The following is a 20,835-nucleotide window of genomic DNA, read 5'->3' as shown; positions in this document are numbered from 1 at the left end:
CAATTAACGACTGCCCAGTAAAATATTTTACTCCAAAACAGCACTACATCATGTTCAGTCTACATAATAAGGTTAGTTTGGTGTTGAGAAGAAGTTCGTGTATTAGTAACAATTTACATTTCGGTACAAGATAAAAATCACACTTATTAAACTCATAAATCAACGCAACAAAACTTCAAAACAAGGCAGCACTTCGTGAAATATCAATCACTCTAATCGTTTCAATGTTATGTATGTAGTTGGCCTCACTCCAATGTCATTTTAACAACAATTTAATGCCACATCTAATACAAGTCTTCTTCGCTGTTTTCATCTTCAGTGTTTTCGACGCACATTCGCAGTTTGCAAAATATTGGCAGGACGATCAAACCCACTCCCCAGAAAGCACATCCAATACCAAATAAAATTGTCATAGCCAACGTTTCAGTAGTTTGCACAAAGCCACATCCCTGTAACAGTATATTCATTATCATATTGATCATGGGTAATAATGAAACAACAAGCCTTTGATTGATGTCAACAGATTCATTAAAATAACCGATTTCGCCTATGTGTTATAAGCATCATCAGTTTCCTTTTTAAATAGATTTAAATTGTTGTCACTTATAAAAAGGCAATGCCTAAAGGAGGGCCAGATTATCTTAGAATTACCAAGCAGATCTTACCAATCATTATATGTTGGGACACACCCTAAACTGGAATAGGGTAAATTATGCAAAAGTACTATGGCATTAAACCCCTCAATTACTTTGTTTTGCAGGTAAGTAAAATGTTTTGGTTTTATTCTTACCGGTAAAACTTCAAACGCAAGAACTCCGAAGAAGGGAGTAAATGTCATCAGTGGGAAGATCACAATCCAACCAAACACTTTGAGAAATGTGAACCACGCTGGGTCCGCTTTTACATCCAATACAAACCATAGAGTAACGCACCCAATTACAAGGCAGTCGTAGGCTTTGAACAAAATACTTAGCTGCAACAAATGTTGAACATTTTAGTTTTTGGGGTAACTGAGTCAGTATAAAATACTTACAAATGCCACAAGAGTCCAGTTGACCTCGGTAAGAAAATCTCCCGTTGTTTTCAAGTTCCAAGGGTCAATGTCTTCGCAACCGGCACGGAAGCGACACAGGAAACACCTAAAATGTAATATTGTTGCTTTTTCAAGTCGGAAGTTCCACAAAAGCAAATGACATCTTTAAAAAGTTGATTACGATTCTTTTTAACTAGTGAGTAAGTTCAAATGCATTATTTTATTATAAAATATTTAACATTGGATCCAGGCAAGTTAACCACTATAAAATAAATTGCCCGTTGACGAGACTTCAGCCATCGGATTATACTCATGTGATGGAAAGCAGAACATACCTAAGTCCACCTTTTGATGTTTGCAAAAAGAAGGCATGTGCTGTTAAGCTGGTTGATATTGCGTAGAGAAGAAAGGTAGTTATTAAATAAGAGGACCACTTTTGGTTGAGGAATATATCGCATCTCATTACAATGCTTGATATGATAAAAAGTACTCCAAGTACCGTAAACATAAAAAACAAAGCTTGCTGGTTTTTCTGTAAGTCTGCTACCACGCTAGAGTGCCAGTCAAGCTGATATTTTGCAGAATATTCCTGATGTAGTTTTACAAAAAAAACATTATCGTAGCAATATTGGTTGGACTGGTCACGTTCAATAAAGTAGGTGGTTTGGTCATGTGGTTCTGATGTAAATTGATCAATATCTGTTGTTTGGTAACCGACGCTTGATGAATCAGATGTCGCTGGTGTACTGGTCAAATCAAAGGTTGATGTTGTTGTTACTGATGATGTTTCATTTGAAATAACTGTCGTGTCAAAGGTTGTTTTTTCTTGCATTAAGGTCGTGTTAGAGATGACCACTGTCACGTTGCTGGTAATGTTAAGTTGTTGATTTGTTATATGAACTGTAGTGGTGTTTATAAATTCGCTTGTTGTATTTCCTGCAAAACACGAGTGATGAATGGATGATTAATATGTTTAGGCACAATTAAAACATAAACATACCCGTGTTTACAATGTAGGAAGGTGTTTGTGACGTAACACTCGACAAAACAACTTTCTCCTCTGGTTGTTTTTCTGGGGTTTTTGAATTGTGTTTTTTTGTCACCAACATATGGTGCGATTCCGCGGCTTTTTCAATCTGTGATTTATAAAACCATAGAATTAGTGTGTAAGAATTAAAACTATCACAAAAAATGTAAGTAATGTAATATAACTGTCCCTTATGGTCATTTGCCACATTAAAATCCAAGAAAACCAACATACTTTTCGTGTGAGATTCGCTCGCTTTAAAGCAAAACAAATCATTGTGTCAAAACTAACATTTAAACTTACGTGTTTTAAAAGTGTTCCAGTGTGATTGTGTCTGTACTGCAACATAATAAATGGTTCATAAGAAACATTTGAATATTTCTCCGAAATGTGTTCTTTCATCATTTCAGTTTGATCACTTAACACGTTTAAACCTATTATGACGTCACACGCGTAGATACTGATGGGAAGAATGACGCAAACTTTTAAAGCGAGCAAAGCAAAAAGCGGTGTCGTCTTCACATGTTTTATTTTTGACATCCAAGTTCTCTTTACAGGTTTCTGCAACATAAAAATAAACGTTTTTCATGTGTAGGTCTGGTGAATCAACACTGTGCACTATATAACCAGGTTGCAATCAGCCCAGACAAAAAATAAGCGGACTCTAATGCCGCAATTGAATAAAATGTGTGGGCGCTTAAATTCGCATGAACGCAATGCACTACATAACTAAATAGTCCGCATTGGATCAAAACAAGCAGGTTTAGATAAAAAAAAACCAAGTATGCAAATCGATAATAAGCGCGTTTGTATTTTTTAAGACATTAATCTTGAAAAAAAATACAAATCTCAAAAATACGTACACGTCACGCACTTTCACCTTCTCACTTTTTTCTCCCCATAAATGTGATTTACTTTAATACTACCATGTAGATTTAAAACAATAACAAAGCCATTGAATTTGCCTGCGCATTTGTCCTTTTTTGTGCAAATAGTGGTCATAAAACAGAATAAAAGGACTGATTGTTGGCATTATCTTTGTGAACAAACGTTTTGTCTTTATTGCATCGCCTGGGGCATTGTAAAGTTTGGTGAAGAAACGTTATGGTTGTCGGGAGTCCGTGGTATCGTTCCCAATACATGAAGGCGTGCTACACATTTACAAACTGTGTGGCTATTAACGTCATTGACGAGACAGTAAGATAAACATTTCATTCTATTGAGTCATAACGCCCACCTTGATTATAACTAAATTGTTTTAATTATATGACGTATTACACTTATAATGACAATTATTTGTTAGATATTCTGTTGAACACTTTGGAAGTCTTTCAGCATAACATTGATAGAAAAAAATCACACTTCACCTTGAGGAATAATTTAAACAACCAAGTTCCCGTTTACATTAGGGACATTTACATTTAGGAATGAGGTGATTAAAAAATACTCACTTCGTTAGAATCGGTGCAAGTTACCTCAACGTCATCGCTTTCACTCGAAGCCAGATTCTCTTTCTTTTCTAAACAACGTGTTTAACAGCATACATTAATAATTATAGTATTTTATTATACATTAACACTACCATCAACGGGACTTTCGGCGTTATCGGCTGAAGAGCTTGATGTATTACGCTTTTTCTTTTTCTTTTTCTTTTTTTCGGTTTTGTCCAGCTCCTGAAAAACATATATTTAATGTATGATCAAAAGCACATTGTAGTATTGTAGCACATCCACAGCTCAGAATCAAAATCACACACCCCGGATTTTCTGTATTCCGTTGGGGCTTTGATCCAGTTATGGCTGCAATGCCACTAAAAGTTGGTTTTGGTTTGGTGGAGCAATCTCGCCTTATAAGCAAACATGCATAAACTCTGCTTTGAGTATGATATTACCTCTGAAGAAACTTCAATTTCTGTTTCCATTCCGTCTTCGCTAAACCTGCTGCCATCTTTTTGTTCGTCATTTTGAGTTGCTACTTCAACATTCTGTTCATCTGCTGAGAAGTAAGATTAAATAGCGACAAAAACTCAAATGAAGCAATTTTGCATATCACTAACAATTATTAATGTTCAAACACGGTTCAATAACTGCATTTTGTTTTTATTTTTCTGGTCAAGCGATTAGTTCGATGGTTTTGCAACATAAAAGTTAAATTTATTTAGCTGCTGCATTTTACAGTGAAAACCAACCTTTAGCATTTTCCTCCTTTTCAAAAGCCGCGTTATCGTTTGTATCAGACATAGTAAGGTCGTGGTTAATGCAAAAAACCTGACCTAATTCTGCTGAATGTACACCTGGCTACGTCGACAGTGTGGATAGCGAATATTTTCACAAACACATTAAAAATTGTTCTGAGAGTAAAATCGCCCGGGGCCACACTAAGTTGTGATTGGAGCACGTCTGTGGCGAAAACGTCAGCAAATGCTGCTCAACCGGTTGTCCGAAGTAGACAGCACATCGCTTGTTGAGGGAACACGAAATAGTTAGTCGTTAAGTACTGGATATAAACTATAAAGCTTCATCAACTGTCAACTAACGACCTAAAACATATTTTCGGGGATTGCTTGAAAATAATGTCCAAAAGTGTGTTGAAAGGTATAAACAGCAGTTGGAAAAAGATTGAGGATTCAGCAGTAGAAACCAAGAAGAAGCTCAAAGGTGAGGTAACTGTTATTAGAAAAAACTTCGTGTTTTTTTGCAGTGTAGCGTTATATTGTTTACGGCCAACCAAGCAATTTAGTGTAACAATTTGGTTTCCCCCAAGCAATTGTTGGTGTAAATATTGTAAAAATATGGTTTTTCTGCATGGCTCTGATGTAACGATTTGATGTTGCAAAGCTGCAGACAGGGTGTGTACACGCACTGTTTCGACCTGTAAGGTCTCATTTGTGCAGCTGCTGAGTGGCACTGTGCTAGCTTTTACACTAGCAGGCACACTAGTCTCCACTTTGTGGTACCTTTATTCGGTCAACGTCGATCTGCAGGGTACCCTATACTGAGTACCGAACAACAGAGACGACGAACCACTGTGGAGCGCACTATGGCCAAACGGATTTGCTTGGTAACCGATTTGATGTTGTTTTATTAACCTTTAGGTTTTCGCAAACTCATTCCAAGTATGGGAAACTTGTCATCTTCGCACAACCGCCATCAACATTTAATCGACCACGAGAATAAACATTCCTTCGAGCTTTTGAGCAAACTAAACGAACTCAGAAAGGATGGTACGTTATGTGACCTGACATTTACTTCGGAGGAATGTTTGAAAGCACATTCTGCTGTGGTGTCTTTCCACAGACCGTTATATGAGGTAAATATAGAGGATGTAAAGAAAACCAACTACACTTACAATATACACTACATCAAAGTGGTTATTTATGTTACATTTTTATACGTATGCGTGTTTTTTTAGTTGGCAAATACATTGGATGAAACTGTAACAGTTCATATCGAAAATGCCGACACTAAGCAATCTTGTGAAGAAGCAGAAACAGGTAAAACGCAACGCTAGTGTTATAAAGTGTCCTTTTTAACCAAAGTGCTTGGTTTTCAGTACAAGAAGAACCAGAAGATGATGGTTTGGTTTCCCATCTTCAAACTGATCAATTAAATTTAGAAAACGATGAAAAAAAGATCAGTGCTGAAAATAAAGTTGACAATGAAACCCAAATAACAAACCAAGGGGAAGAAGGGACAAAAGCAGAAGAAACAGAGGTAGCTGAAAATGAGTCGGACGAGCTTGTCAATGAAAACAAATTAAGCGATGGTGAAACTGAATGCGACGTTTCGCCCCCATTGGCCGCAGAGTTGAGTTCTCCAACAAATAGTTGTGTTGAAGACGAGAGAGGCAACAAAGAAGAAACCAAATCCGATAATGGATTAGAAATGAGTGTAACTCCTGCAATTGAAGATCCAGTTGAAATCCTGATCAACTTTTTATACACTTCTAATATTGATATCACCAAGACGAACGTGGGGAAACTCAGGGACTTGGCAACACGGTGTGAAATGAATGACATTGTAGAAGCTTGTAATGAGTTCAATAAAGTTGTCACAGCAGAAATTCAAGACTTAGCCACTGACGAAGAAATGGAGATCACCAGTGCTCATTTTAGATACAGATATTCCGACCCAGTGCTTCCCTCTAAAATCTTGAAACACCTTAATGCCTTGAGAACTTCCAAAGAACATATTGACGTAACTGTTGTCAATTCCACTGGGAAAATGCGATACGATGCCCACGCTTGTGTATTGGCATGTGCAAGCCATTTTTTTGGACCTCTACTTTCACCTACTGAAAAAGATAACGCGGAGTTTGAGATTTCGGACATTGATGAGGAAATATTAACGGCATTACTTGATTATATTTACACTGGACGCATTAGTGTGACGTCACACACGGTCAGCAATCTCTTGAAGGCGAGCATTGAATTGCAGATAATTGCAATTACAGAAGAATGCGTGGCATTTCTTAAATCCATGAAGAATGTCGGCACGTGTATTCAGCATCTTCAACTCGCTAAAGATTACAAGCAGGACGAATTGAAGGTAATAATATTGAACAAACTTTACAGTTTATTACCACCATTTTTACTTGTGTTTTTAGAATGCATTGCTTAAGTTTATTGCAACGAACATCAATGAAGTTGTCCGCACACCTGACTTTATGGCATTGTCAATTGAGAACTTGGTAGAAATCCTAACATCCAACGAGTTGGAACTAGAGGTTCCTATTTCTATGGGGGAAATGGCTGTATTCAAAGCTGCTAAAAAATGGATAATTCACGACGAAATCAATAGGAAGCAACATCTCGAGAAGGTGAGGTTTGATAATGGGGACGAATTGGGGCGACTGATTCTCAAAAACGGTTGTTAGAATTGAAAGTAAATCCCAACCATCCTTGTAACTCTGATTGCAAAAAATGCTGCTCAGACACAATGTTTCATTTTAAGTTGCTTTACATTGTTTTGCCCCAGCAGTAATTTGTTGTTACTCTTCAAGGTTTATTTTTACCTATTCCATTTTAGTGCTCTCTACAAACATTACGTTTCGCATTTGGTTCTTATTAAAAAAAGGGTTTAGAACCACTGCCTTGGACGTTTGTTGGTGCCAGCAAACACATAAAATATATTTTATACTTGCAGGTAATGTCGTGTGTACGATTCCCACTGATTGGTGAACGTGAATTGGTTGATAAAGTTACTACCGATGTAATGGTGATGGGAAACGAAGAGTTATGCAAATACATAACAGAAGTGATTGCTTCTAAACCTCTACACTTATTTCCCAAACCTGTGCAAATGCGTGGATCAGAATACATCCTTACACTCGGGGGCAGCTATGCAGTGGATGACGTCACCAGTAAGGAGCAAGGCTATACTGCTGTTGCATACGACAACCACTTTACATTGTTTGATCCTGCTTCTGGTCAGTCGCACGAGCTAGCGCTAATGAGCGAAACAAGATCGCTGCACTGTGTTGTAGCATGCGAACAGTTTGTATTTGTGGTTGGCGGTTTTGATTCCTTTTCCTGCATCGTTAATTCTGTTTACTGTTTTGATTTGTCAACTGGATCCTGGCACGAAATGGCAAGCATGCGAGTAAGTGATTGTTAAGTCTATAAACTGCACAAAAAAAATTAACCAGCCATGTATTGTGTAGACTAAACGCGCCTGTTTTTCCCTTCACGTTTTATCGGGGTTCATATACGCGGTTGGAGGCTTGACTCCTAACGGTTACACAACAAGTGTTGAAAGATTTGATCGTCGGTCCAAGAAGTGGGAATTTGTTTCTCCGCTTCAAGAAACAAAATACAGGTATCTAGCAAAGCTTATCAATGTGTTCCAGCCTACTTAATGCATAAATATGCACATATTAGTAATAATGACTTGGTTTAGACACGCTGGCTGTGTTTTGGAAGGCAACATTGTGATAACTGGAGGTCACTCAAAGAAAATATCAGCATTTTCGTATAATCCTGGCAATAAGGAATGGAAGAAATTGCCTCCAATGAACCAAGGGAGAGATTCCCATGTAATGCTGGAGGTTAAAAACAAAGCGTATGTTTTGGGTAAGTAATCTTTCCGACGCGTACTTTTTGCCAAAGTGAATTGTCGTAGAACGCTAAATTTTCAGAAAATATTATTTTTTTTCGTGTTGTTGAACAGGAGGAGATGATATCGCTTTTTCCATGGAAGTTTATGAAAACGGAGTCTGGTCGATGATTAAACCCGATGGTATTGGTCAACTGTTTCTTCCTGGAGCTACCACTGTCGGCGACTACATTTACCTCATGGGTGGCTGGGAAAAAGAAAATATTATATCTCCGTATATAATGTAAGTCCCGCTTTATGTAGTCTTTTTATATTAAACTATATAGGCTTCTTTCAAAACTGTAGGAATGCTACAATATTCGTTTTGATGTTGTTCTTTTACCCGTTTATAGTCCACTTAGTGGGGTACCCGCGGTTCGCAGCAGTGACGCAAAAAAGTTGGATGGAAATCATGTTTTCAACGTGTTTTGCAACATTTGCACTAAAATTATCTTTTTTCTGTGATAGCACTAGATTTAAGCGCAATCAATTCGGTCTGAAAATATTTAAAAAAAATTGCTACAGTCACAAAAATATTTTTGCAGTTCCATTGACACTGAAACATGGGAGGTCAATGATAACCACATGATGGCTATACCGAGAGGATCAGCTTCCTCTTGTACCATTCGAATCCCCAAAAATTATTGGAAAACCAAGTTCTCCACAAAAATGACAACAATCTAGTTTAAAGAATGTTATTGGTGTTTTTTTTTCTGCATTTCATTGACAGATAACGTTTTGTTGCGTAGTTTATTTAAACAATACATGTTTTGTACAGCACCTTTTACATACAAAAAGAAAATAAAGTACAACAGACAGTAAGTGGACAAAACACAATATTAACGAAGGATTTGTTTGCTAATTAATGCTTTATAACTTAAAAACTCATAAAATGGAACAGATGTGTCATGATGAGCAATGCTTTTTGTGAACAAACCAATGAAGTTTTTGGCATTGTTTGGAGCAATAACTAACCTACAAAACAAAAAAATGTGAGTGTTAAAATGTCTCACATAAAACAAGTTCACTTACGTTTTTGCATACACTGCAGCGAAGTGGTGAATTGTTGGTACCACATGCCTCACATTTGTTACTTAGTTGTGAAGCTGCATGCATTCCACAAAACATATTTATCAAACATGAAATAGCAGTAGGCTCAGAACCCTGGTAATATAATTTAGTTATATACAAATTGAATTTCCAAACAAAAATTATAAAACTAACGATTTTGACAGGTGCAATGGTCTTTACAAAATATTGCAAAAGTGGCAAGTCGTGGTAAGGAAATTCCTGAATTGATTTACGAATAATCTTTTCCACTGCAACTTGAAATCCATCTCCATCAGAAAAAAGTAATCTAAAAATTTTGTTGCAATTTAAAATGAGCAAAACAACCCTCACCAAACACATACTTTTTTGCTAACATGTCCCATTTTTTTGTTCCATTTTTTTCAACAAATTCTTGACAACAGTTTACAATTTTGGACATATAAAAAAGCTTCAGAGCCAACACTTCATCATAGTCTGTCCTGAAACAAAAACCATGGGTAAGTGCTTAATACATATAAAAATGCTGTGTTGGTGTTTAAAAAAGGCTTATGCAGTATGTGTAAAATATTCTATAATGTGAACTTGTGGTTCCTTGACATTTAACTACTTAATTCAGGTTTTTCCACTAAACAAGACTTGGCATTCACATCGAGTATTGAAGTAGAGTTTGGGTATCTCTATCTGGCTGGAAATGAAATGATTGTTACATACTTGGATCGAACACATTTGCTGCAAAGATCAGTCAAAACATTTTCCACTTTTTTAAGAACAGCAGCATCACACATTTCGGGAGTTGTCTTTATAAATAAAACTATCTAAAAATATATGTTAGAAAACATAATTTAATTCATACATGAGAAAACATTATTCATATTCTCACATACCAAGGAAGGATTTTAGATATTAACTTACTTTGACAGGATGTGGATTGGACAAAGTTACAAGTTTTTGTAAGGGTAATGCAACCTCCTGAGGAAGGCGAGGCTCATTTACTCCTTGTTTAACAACATATGGTTCTAGTTTCCCCATTGACAAGTAATTCTTTATCAAACTTGCACAATCATGCTGACCTGATAACAAGGGATTAAAAATCTTTACAAATATCTAAAAAGTAAACAATAAAAACTTAGCAATAACTTAAACGAACCCACAAATGACGCAAGTTGAACTGCTGTTTTATTGACAGAATTTTGCTTGTCAATGTCAGCACCATTATCAAGTAAAACTTGTACAGTCTCTGGTTTACCTGAAAAATATCACACATCTCTAAAATCACAGATACTGCTTACAAAAACTGGTAGTTACAACACATACAATGAACAGGACATATCTGTATATATAATGTGCACAACCATGTAGATACAGTGAGCCTTTTTGTCAATTCAAATAAAAAAACGGCACTATGTCTAAATGGCGAAATATATGTTTTAGAAGAAGGCTGCTTATTCTTAACTATATTTGTGTCAAACACGCAATTTAACATTTGTAAAACAGTTGTCAAATGCGATCTTTCATCCCATACTTTTTTCACGACAGCAGTCACTATATATGGCAAATTTATATTCCAGAGGTAACAATACGAATTTTGATACAGGTTTAATGTTTGTTAATAAATTGCAAAAAATCTTTAACCTGAAAGACAAGCCATCATAAGCGCGGTATAACCATTTTCATGACAAGTGGCATTCACGCCTGCTCCTGAAGAAAGTAGAAACTTGCACATTTCTGTTTGGCCCTTGTATGCAGCTTGCATTAGTGCTGACATTCCATTCTGCAAAAATGTTCACAAAATAGTTATGTCTAATTGGATGCTTATCATGACCCAATAAAGTGTATAAAAACCTCATCAAACACATTTCCGGAAACCGATTGCTCTTCATAAATGTGTTTCAATTCTTTCAGGTTTCCTAAAATAAAACACTACTAATTGGAATTTCATAAACCGTTCTTGAGGTTCTTGCTGGTTAAACAGGGGGTAAAAAAGCAACGGTGTACCAAATTTCTATATCATAGCTTTTGACGTTTCGTATATTTTGCTCAAATGTTGTCGTATCGCGGTTATTGAAACAAAGAAACTAATGGATTTACAAAATATTTTACCTGAATCTATTGCTCCAAAAATTTTGCTCTGTTCAGTCATGTTTACCGTTGCAATCCACAGTTCAAAAAATGCTTCACCTAACTAACAACAAGTTGTAGCAACGATAGAAAGTGCGAGACAACTTCAGTGTTTACAATTTTTTCCACGTGCGTTTTCCTTGTCATAGAAATAATACGTATCTAAGGAGTAACAAAACATCAACTTCACCACAAATCAGCGACAATTAATTAACAGCGAAATTACAATTTTGTTGCAAGATAAAGCCTTTTGTTTCATTGATGTTGAGCACAGCATGATTTGCTATTGACATATGTGACAAAAACACTTTGTATGAGAGCATTGGCACAAATCTGTCGTGTCCGCCATAATCTCTGACGATCGATATGGTAACAACTGGCAGGTCAAGAAAACACAGTGGAACCTAGTATACACAAAAGTTCCAAACCATTTTTGAAGCAAAGCAATAAATAGTAGTCATAAAGGAAAACTACCACTCCTCTTGGGACTTCTTTTAATTGACCTAAACTGTATTTCTTTTGGGAAATTTACATTTTAAATAAATGATCGCCCATCACAACCTTAACAAAGATACCATACATCGTCCTCTCTGAGCTTTGTCATTATTTGAAAAACAACTTATTGGAAATAGGCGTATTATAATGTTGTTTAATTATTTTTAATCGAGTAATTTCAAGATACCTCCAGTTAAGTAGACCGAGCCTTTGTTAACTGCAGTGAGGGAATTTAACACACCAAAAACGTCGTGAAATTTATAATACCACTTTGTTCACTACAACATCATGAAAGGAACATTTAAAGAAAGCCGTACCTATTTATTTTTTAGTCGATATTATTTTGAGTCACGGATCGATGTTGGCAATCCTGCCTCTGGCGACGGCCCACTTGCATTTTCGAACGCAAGCAGGTGAACTGTGGGCATGTGAAAATCATTGTTTACTTTGTAACTGAGGGATTTCTACAGCAAAGACTGCATGGACATACCTCATACAATCTCTAAAAAACGATTCTGGTAATTTTTTTCTTGCGAGGGGCCTGATCAAGCTAGGCTATACACAATAACACAGTCAAGATGTTTGGGGTTACATATTTTATGAATGTAATAACCTTCGCTGAAAGTTCTCTTTATGCGGAACATACGAAATACAGGCTATATTTTCACGGCTTTCACTACCAAGCGTTAGTAATAATAAAAGCATTTAATTTTAAATCGTGGTAATAGAACATTTTTGGGACCATATTGGTTTTGCAACAAATAAAGTCGCTTTGTTATTAAAGATAAAAAATAACATTCAAGAAGTCAATTGTCAACTGAGTAGCCTATTGTTGAGTTGTTTGGCTACTGTAAACATTTCATCCGATGTCTGCGCCAAATTGTTTTTATATTATTTCATTCAGAAACAAGAAGTAATATCTTTATTGAACTGTCTTTTGCAAACGGTGTGCCATGCCTGAACAAAACATAGTAAATTTGAATTTCCATGCTAACTCCATATGTCTGGACATTATTTGACTTTCAACACTCTGCAGCTAGAATCATAAAATTTTGCTAGATTTCAGTGCCTAGGTTTGCGCGGGCGTTAAACAAATCAATTAACACTAATAAATCAATGTGATAGTATGACCAACTTGAAGATATGCACCATCATCAAACTTGTTTATGTTTATGCGGACAACAACACACCTTAAATTAACTGTGAAGTCAGTGAGGTCATTCACTCCCATGTTGTTGTGCAGTTTTTGTTCAACCCTAAAAGACTTTCGTTGTTGCACTTTCACTCACAACACGACGGCCCGTCACAGCGTTTAGAAAAAAACTCGTGTTTCGCGAGAGAAAAGATAGAAAACCACAAGAAAGAAAATCAATTCTAATGAGTCCACACACTCCACAATCCGGGTTGGAAAAACAACTAGAATCATTAAAAGAGACGACGCCTACTTTCCGACGAGAGGCGGCAGAGAACTTAGTTGTTTAATATCGCAATACGAATTGATCTGAACTCGCGAATGTGGAAATTTGCGTTCTAACTTGTGCCATCGATGAAGGGGAGATAAAACGTACATTGCACGACCCGTAATTAGACCAAGCGAAATCTGCAAAACAATAATCATCACTATACATAGGAAATTGGGCGTGAGCAAAAAATATTTATCAAGGAAACAAATCTAAATAATTGTAAGATAAGCAAAGTGGAGCCAATAATATGAATTGTGTGATAAGACCTTATAGGTCGAAACAGTGGCCATCTTTCTGCAGCTTACACAATAAATAATTGTGTTTATAACAGTAAAGTATACCGGTCCATTTTTGTTGCTATCATCACTCAGTGACGAATTATCTCCTTCCACCCAACAATGTCCAGGAGGAATCAGAACGTACTTGTTTTTGTATCCCAATGTTGTAATTGTATCTCCCTCCAGACCAACAACACGTTTAATATTTATATCGTTGGGGCTTCGAGGGGTCCTTAAACGAAGAAAAAGGGGGAGTTATATTACGTGTGCATATTACATGGGGTTTGCGATTAAATATTAAACAAGTCAGTAATTTACTTCCAACGCAACCAATAACGATTTCATTGACGACAGAATAAAATTATATTACATCCGGGATAGTTGCGTTAAAACCAAAGCTACCAGCACAATAAACATTAAAACAATACCACAATGTGTCGCTTTTGACCGAATGTATCGATTGTATTAAGCAAGGCGGCGATTGCGGGTGTTCAGAAAGGAGCACGCCGTGTTTCGTGATTGATAGAACAATTACACGGCCCTGTCGGGCTTATAGAAAGATCAGAACGGGAATCAATACATTCCCTCACCCGCGAGTAATCACAATTTTTCCACGTGATTTGTTGCCACAGATGTGTGTAAGGTATAATGACAAGCTGGAGATTTTCATTTTCTCTGCAGGTTACAACCCGCTTCGCATGGCAAAATTTCCATCACGACTGAATTTCAATTAGAAACGCGTCGATACTTGACTTGTTGCTGATTTCAAGTGATAGAGCAGCTTGCATTGAGATGGTGAAGTACATCAATAAGAACTCGATTAAAAAATCCCGAACGTACTTTATTATTTATGAGCTTCGACGAAGGGGGTACCAGGTGCAGGATACAGTAGTTCAATTTTGAATCCGTCAGAAAGCATTATGAAAGCAAGGCTGGGTTGTAGGCACTAATAATGTTTGAGACAAAATAAAGGTGTATTGCAAAAGGTGAAAGGTGTAACAAATTTAAACAAATGACTTAATCTTTTAGAGGAGATTATATTGCCATGAATTTTGTATTACAAATTACTGTGATCGTGTTGATATTTTGTGATGCTTTTTGTCTGCAAGAATGGCAACCCTCCAGTTGTGCTGAGGTATGTCGTTGTAAAGTGAAGGAATGGAGTACACCGTTTCCACCGTTTCGAACAACACACATGAGACACGTTGATTGTAGCGGGAAGGAATTAAGAGACTTGCCCGCGCTGCCAAACGATACGCAAGTTTTAATGTTGGACGACAATTTGTTTTGGAATTTTTCGTCAGTTATAGAATCGTTATCAGTTTTTGAAAATATTCAAGAGATTTCCCTTTCCAACAATAACATTTCAGTGGTTGCCAACAACGTCAACTTAACAAGTTTGCGTCGTATTGTGTTGAACAACAACAAAATTTGTCACTTGTCTACCTCAATTTTTAAAAGTTTTCCAAGTTTAAACGAAATATCGATCAAGGGCAACAAGTTAAGATCAATTTCAAGGTCAACATCTGCATACAACAATTCCCTGCAAAGTTTGAGACTCGATTTTAATGCTGTGTCTGACTTGAGATGGATGGACGACTTAACAAACCTTGGTCAGTTAAAGATTCTTACACTCGGGGGAAATCACCTTCTTGACGGTGTTTTAACAAAAAATGTATTTTCCGTTTTCCCTGAACTAACATCAATAATAATGGAAGATATGAATATTAACGAAATTGGAATCGATGTATTTAGTCATTTGAACGAGCTCCAATCTCTTGACTTGGACAATAACAAACTTGAAGCAGTTCCAACAGAGGCATTAATGAAAATACCAAAGTTGCAGCACTTCAAAATGAAAAAGAATTACATTAGCAGAGTTGGTTATCACACCTTTGCCAACATGACAAGTCTTGAAACTTTGGATTTGTCAAATCAGCCGTTTTTACAAATAGTTGACCATGACAGTTTTTACTTTCTTCCAAAACTTCAATCTGTGTTGCTTGCAAATAACCCCAGGCTGACATATATAGCAGGAGACTCATTCAAAAACTGTCCTATGGTTGAAACATTAGACCTACAAAGCACCATGATTGAAATCATAGAACCTAAAATCACTGACTCACTACCAGCTCTTCGAAAAATTTATCTAAAAAACAATCCCATTAATTGTAACTGCATGATGATGTGGGTGAAAGCATGGATTCCAGGTATATAATGTTATATTACATGATGGTATTTTAAATTTAATGAATATACCTTTTTCATTGCAAGAGCCAGACCAAAACAGTGATTTGGGAATTGATAACATGGTTTTATGTAACAGCCCACCACAGTTTCGTGGAAGTTATTTAAATGATGTAAATGTTGAAGAAAAAAGCTGTGCGCCAACAGTTGAACCAACATTTCCACTACACATGGAAGTCAAGCAAGGAGATACAATGATGCTTCATTGCAGGTTTCCAATAAAAAAAAAATAAAGCAAATTCTCTAAATATTTTTGTTCTAATAGTTGGAAACTTAAATATTATTGTGAGATAATCAATATATTTTAAGCAAACAACTGTTTCTAGAGCTTTGGGATTTCCTAGCCCACAAATATACTGGCTTTTACCATCTGGTAAAGCAATTCATAATAAAAGTGATGCTTTAAAACAAGGATACTCTTTGAATAAATATGGGACTCTTTCAACATCCAAGGTAAAGAGTACTGTTTATTCATAAGATAACTACAACATCAAATTGAATTTACAATCTTAGCCTATTTGTAAAACTTTTCTGAAATGTTTTTTATTTTTAGATCGAAGATGGAAATTTTACATGCATTGCATCTAATATCAAAGGAATGGCAAGTCGTGAAGTATGGGTAAAACATGTGGCAACATCAAGTACCAAAATTCCTAATGATCCAACTACAGCTGTTTTTTCCACCCAATCTTCTCCCTTTGAAATTCAAGTAACAAATCAAATATATAAATCACCCACATCCAACGCAAAAGTTCTGAATAATTTTACAACACATTCATCATTAATCCAAACCATTTTGAACACAACACACAAGGAAATATTTTTTACAACGTCACCAATGCAACCAAACGATAAAATTACTGTCCAACCATTACTCCCGTCTTCCACAACCAAGTCAACAGGTAAGAACAAAAGCAAATAAAATTTTACTGTTAAGTTAATATTTGTGACAACAGGCAAACAAAAAATCGAATCTACAAAAGTCAACCTTCCAGTGCCAACAATAGAAATATTAAATGTGCTGACAACTTCTGCCCTAATAACATGGACATCGCATGCAGACCCTACTGATGCAAAAACACTCGACAATTTGGAGATGAAAATCATATTGGAGCATAACAATAAGTAGGTCATTTTTAGGTTTGGATTTTCTTTTTTGCATTAAAACCACAAAATATTACAGAGTAATCTACAACGATTATGTGCAAACATTTGGCATGATGCCAGACTGGGGTCTACAAACACCAGAGTATAATATTTCCCTATTGGAACCTGATCAAACATACAAAGTACAACTAGTTATTTTAAGTTTGATAATATTGCCATAGACAAACATCTTTGTTTACTAGATATGCCTTATTATAAAATGCTGTGGAAAAGGCACTGAAAACCATTCTTGTACAAATCTGCATACCAAAAAAGTTATCTTTCATCAGAAGCAAAATCAATATGTAATTATCAGTGTAATGATCAGTAAGTAAACATATTTTGCAAATAACACCAGACTTTCCTAAAAACACCATGATTTTTACTTGCAGGTATTTTGGTACTCATTTGTGCTGGCTGCTTCTTCGCTATTTATGGAAAATTGTGCTCTTTTACAATGTGCAATATGATGCCAGGAAGTAAGAGTCAGTATCAATATCTTGGATTAAACAAACAATCCAACCAAAAATATAACATACCCATGAGTGAGCTATACCCCCCACTGATGGAAGGTTTACTAAATGAAAAAGAAAGTGCAAAACCAACTGATTGCCTAATTGACACACAATCAAGTTTGGTGTACACTTGAAGAATTTTGTAAATGTGGTTTTTGTTCGTTGTTATGGTCGCTAACAGATTAAAGACATTCTGGATTTACAAATTAAACTTTACATGCTTCATATATTTACTTGTATGTTACAATGTCCCCTCTTCTTATGTTGGAGTAATCCCAAGTTGGTCTTCGGTCCAAAAGAACAGTGTCTCTAGGTTTATGGGGATTTGGATTGAGGGTTGGCTGTAATAATACAGGCTTGTCATAATCAGGTTTGACACAAACTGCATATGTTACAAAACACTTAAATGAAAGAAAAAATAAATCTATTCTTTTTTGTACATATTTTTTGTCATATTGCTTTCCCATTCCAAAATTACTTTCTAATGTTGTAGAAAATCGAACTCATTTTTATTTTTTCACATGTTTACTTACCTGCATAGAACATCCTGTCACCAAAGTGATTGAGATCAAATTTTTGTCAATAAAGGCAAGGATGCAAAAACCACATATTGCTGAAAAAATTATGTTGTCCCATTTCCCTGATTGAAAAGTTGTCTCAGTTGAGCTAAGTAAACATGAATTATTATTAAAGGCTGTTCAGGTCAAGTTATGTTAGAGGTTAATTTTTTAGAAGAAGAGTGTGTATAATTAACTAACTTTGATAAACATTGTATCTTGGTTGTGCTCTTGCATTTTATTAAATGAAATACATTATGTTTGTCATCAATAAATTTGAAAAAAAATGCTGTAAATTTGATAATATACAACAAGACTAATATAATTTTGCTATGAAGGCTTTGTTAAACATGACTATCAGAAACTTAAAAGTTTGGATAACAAAAGAATAGTTTGGGAACTACAAATGATATTTTATGAACATTAAACATTTCAAAGCAAATTTCACCAAAGTTTAATTTCTGGATAATTAAGCTTGTTATAAGCCAGGTACAAAGTCAACTACAGTTTTGAATCAATGATAATAGGTTTGCACAACATGTCTTGTGTTTAAGCATTGGGAAAACTTATGTTTAACTTTACTTTAATATACATATCTACAACAAACAAACAAGATACATAAAGGTTTTGCTAACAAAACAAAGTAACTTACAATTTTCGTTTGGTCGAAATAGTGTTACTTTTTAAATGGTTGATCCACACTCTAAACCTTATCCATTGCATCACAACAAAAAACAATGCTAATTTTTTGCCTAAAAATTAACATCACATAAAGTACAATCAAACAGTAATAAAGTAAAATAAGCTCATTACAAAGCCACTTCAAATGAATCAACTGTTGTTTCCTCCACATGGTAGCATGTGGAATCTTCATTATTCTTTAATATTTTCACAATACTGTTTATCCAATTGCTTACACATGGTTTTAGTTCATGGGATAGACAGTGTGGGTATGTAAATGAATAAATTTCATTCAAGTCTTCATCATTATTATTGCAAACATTAAACAAAATAGTAAACTTAACATGAAATTTGACCAAAACTAACTTTATCGTACCAAGGCAAGTTTCAAAACTTTCATTTTGATTAAACCAATACACAACAGGATAATTGAGTAGAATTCCAAACACTGTTGTCAAATTTGCATCGTCAATATCTTCCACAGTAATACAATGAATGCCAATAATAGTTTTACAGTGATGATTCCCCCCACTTGGTTTTAACAAATCGAAAAGATGACTTAAGTAATTTTTTACTTTTTTTAATTTTATGTTGGCAATATTTTCAATGACCTTCGGTGTGTGACATCTATGACTAACATCAACAATAAATAAACATTGAGGTACACAACTGGTGCATGGCTCTGTTGCTTCATTTATGAACTTTTTACACAAACCTTTACATGAAACAATATCAATAAACATTTTATCACCATTATGTAATAGCAAAAGGGCATAATTAGAAATAGAACTGTCATTACTATGAACACAATGCACCAACAAATCAATTAAACATTTTTCACTGCACACTATGGTGTCGATTAAATATGCAGACTTAAAACCTTTTAAAACTGCAAAAACACCCACTAAAAAACTATAGATTTTTGCTTTTCTCCTGCCTAACTTTCTGTCGAGTTTTGAGGAAACATAGTTCACCAATTCTTCCATCCTGTAATGAAAAGAGATTATTTGATGCTGTGAATGTTTTAAACATGTTAACTTCACCAATACAACATTTATGCAAAAATTATTTGTTTGGCAAAAAAATATGAAGAACTCATGTGCAAAATTGCAATCCATTTTATCATCATCATCATCAATAGCACTTGTCTGGGAAACTAATTAACACAAAATGCAGTTAGCCCATGGCAATAGCATAAGCACAGAGTTTGCCTCACATTTACACAGCTATAAGTGATATTACTGGCCAGTAGCAGGTAAAAGTATTTATTTACCACAAACATGTTTGATTTATAACTTTTATTATCGAACCTGTTACTATTGTGAAAAACTTCGTAGGGCGGGCGTGGTTGTGAGGTGTAAGTCAACCAAGGTATATTTTACTTGAGTGCAAACTTCTGTTAATGTTACAGCAGCATACCCTTGTTGTTTGTAAGTTTCAATCACACCTTCATGCTTCACTAAATCAAAGGTGCTTTCCCGTAACTGTTTATACAACGTTTTTGCCAAGGGGGAATTAGTAGAATGTAAATTCCGGAAAGTTGATGTCTTGCTATTGTGGGCAATCTATTTATTTCTAGTAACTTAAAAATTGTGCGCGTAACGGTCCGCAACAAAACATCTCAAACAAAACTGTTGGTCGCAAATCTGAAAAAATGACCATTGAGCGTTTGATAATATTGCCAACAGCACAAAACATGGGTACTGGGTAGACGCGACAAAAGCTTTACAACAGTGACAATAGAATTTGTGTTCGGATTACTTAAAGGCTACTTTACTGGGAAGGTAACAGATGCTGACGGATTCTACGTTATTGTGTCTGCCAACGGTTATCCTCTGACTCGGCATTATTGTGCCGGAGTTTGAATGCCCATGGATGTTACTCGATTTCGAAAAATGTGATTAGGCATCCATATTTTGGTAGTTGATCCAATTGGGCCCAAGGTGTTTGCTACGACCAGCCAAGTTTGTTTATGTTTGCTTATTTCGATCCACCGTGCACGTTATTTCTAGGAAAAACCAGGTTGCTTGTCTGAAAGGTTTCTCCATCACACGTTCAACTGTTTGTGATATTGCAGTTAATAGAATAATAGGGCGGCTATAAACTTTTCTGAAGCTCATCGACCAATTTTAA

At 35.6% G+C, this 20,835-nt stretch overlaps 5 protein-coding genes across 5 annotated transcripts; 2 read left to right on the top strand and 3 right to left on the bottom strand.

The window, feature by feature from the left end:
• Positions 1 to 17: 17 nt before the first annotated feature.
• Positions 18 to 4,376, bottom strand: LOC145908489 (uncharacterized). The gene is made up of 10 exons (XM_082995786.1): positions 4,249 to 4,376; positions 3,952 to 4,055; positions 3,643 to 3,733; positions 3,512 to 3,579; positions 2,364 to 2,621; positions 2,034 to 2,169; positions 1,369 to 1,969; positions 1,034 to 1,139; positions 791 to 973; positions 18 to 449 (listed from the first exon to the last, which is right to left on the bottom strand). Exons 1-10 carry the CDS (start codon positions 4,298 to 4,300, stop codon positions 285 to 287), a joined length of 1,764 nt encoding a protein of 587 aa, XP_082851912.1. The 5' UTR covers positions 4,301 to 4,376; the 3' UTR covers positions 18 to 284.
• A 159-nt stretch (positions 4,377 to 4,535) lies between these two features.
• Positions 4,536 to 8,898, top strand: LOC145908217 (kelch-like protein 26). The gene is made up of 10 exons (XM_082995447.1): positions 4,536 to 4,717; positions 5,155 to 5,369; positions 5,472 to 5,553; positions 5,613 to 6,607; positions 6,666 to 6,878; positions 7,205 to 7,660; positions 7,722 to 7,876; positions 7,958 to 8,130; positions 8,228 to 8,396; positions 8,698 to 8,898. The coding sequence occupies exons 1-10, from the start codon at positions 4,633 to 4,635 to the stop codon at positions 8,834 to 8,836; spliced, it is 2,682 nt and encodes an 893-aa protein (XP_082851573.1). The 5' UTR covers positions 4,536 to 4,632; the 3' UTR covers positions 8,837 to 8,898.
• A 20-nt stretch (positions 8,899 to 8,918) lies between these two features.
• On the bottom strand, positions 8,919 to 11,665 carry LOC145908218 (ankyrin repeat and MYND domain-containing protein 2-like). The gene is made up of 11 exons (XM_082995448.1): positions 11,547 to 11,665; positions 11,303 to 11,482; positions 11,045 to 11,109; positions 10,835 to 10,973; positions 10,350 to 10,448; positions 10,115 to 10,272; positions 9,914 to 10,017; positions 9,565 to 9,681; positions 9,377 to 9,509; positions 9,185 to 9,316; positions 8,919 to 9,127 (listed from the first exon to the last, which is right to left on the bottom strand). The coding sequence occupies exons 2-11, from the start codon at positions 11,340 to 11,342 to the stop codon at positions 9,059 to 9,061; spliced, it is 1,056 nt and encodes a 351-aa protein (XP_082851574.1). The 5' UTR covers positions 11,343 to 11,482; positions 11,547 to 11,665; the 3' UTR covers positions 8,919 to 9,058.
• A 1,456-nt stretch (positions 11,666 to 13,121) lies between these two features.
• LOC145908287 (mitochondrial inner membrane protease subunit 2-like) lies at positions 13,122 to 20,153 on the bottom strand. Its single transcript, XM_082995537.1, has 6 exons — positions 20,013 to 20,153; positions 18,674 to 19,689; positions 17,998 to 18,130; positions 17,699 to 17,805; positions 13,620 to 13,788; positions 13,122 to 13,415 (listed from the first exon to the last, which is right to left on the bottom strand). The coding sequence occupies exons 2-6, from the start codon at positions 18,742 to 18,744 to the stop codon at positions 13,257 to 13,259; spliced, it is 639 nt and encodes a 212-aa protein (XP_082851663.1). The 5' UTR covers positions 18,745 to 19,689; positions 20,013 to 20,153; the 3' UTR covers positions 13,122 to 13,256.
• LOC145908763 (uncharacterized) lies at positions 14,349 to 17,598 on the top strand. The gene is made up of 9 exons (XM_082996099.1): positions 14,349 to 14,425; positions 14,586 to 15,766; positions 15,831 to 16,014; positions 16,130 to 16,256; positions 16,357 to 16,512; positions 16,753 to 16,928; positions 16,987 to 17,092; positions 17,153 to 17,276; positions 17,333 to 17,598. The coding sequence occupies exons 1-9, from the start codon at positions 14,349 to 14,351 to the stop codon at positions 17,596 to 17,598; spliced, it is 2,397 nt and encodes a 798-aa protein (XP_082852225.1).
• Positions 20,154 to 20,835: the final 682 nt, after the last annotated feature.

This window comes from Ascidia mentula, chromosome 7 (genome assembly GCF_947561715.1).
Source record: "Ascidia mentula chromosome 7, kaAscMent1.1, whole genome shotgun sequence".
Classification (NCBI taxonomy): Eukaryota; Metazoa; Chordata; class Ascidiacea; order Phlebobranchia; family Ascidiidae; genus Ascidia; species Ascidia mentula.
This window is presented reverse-complemented; position numbering and strand designations above follow the sequence as displayed.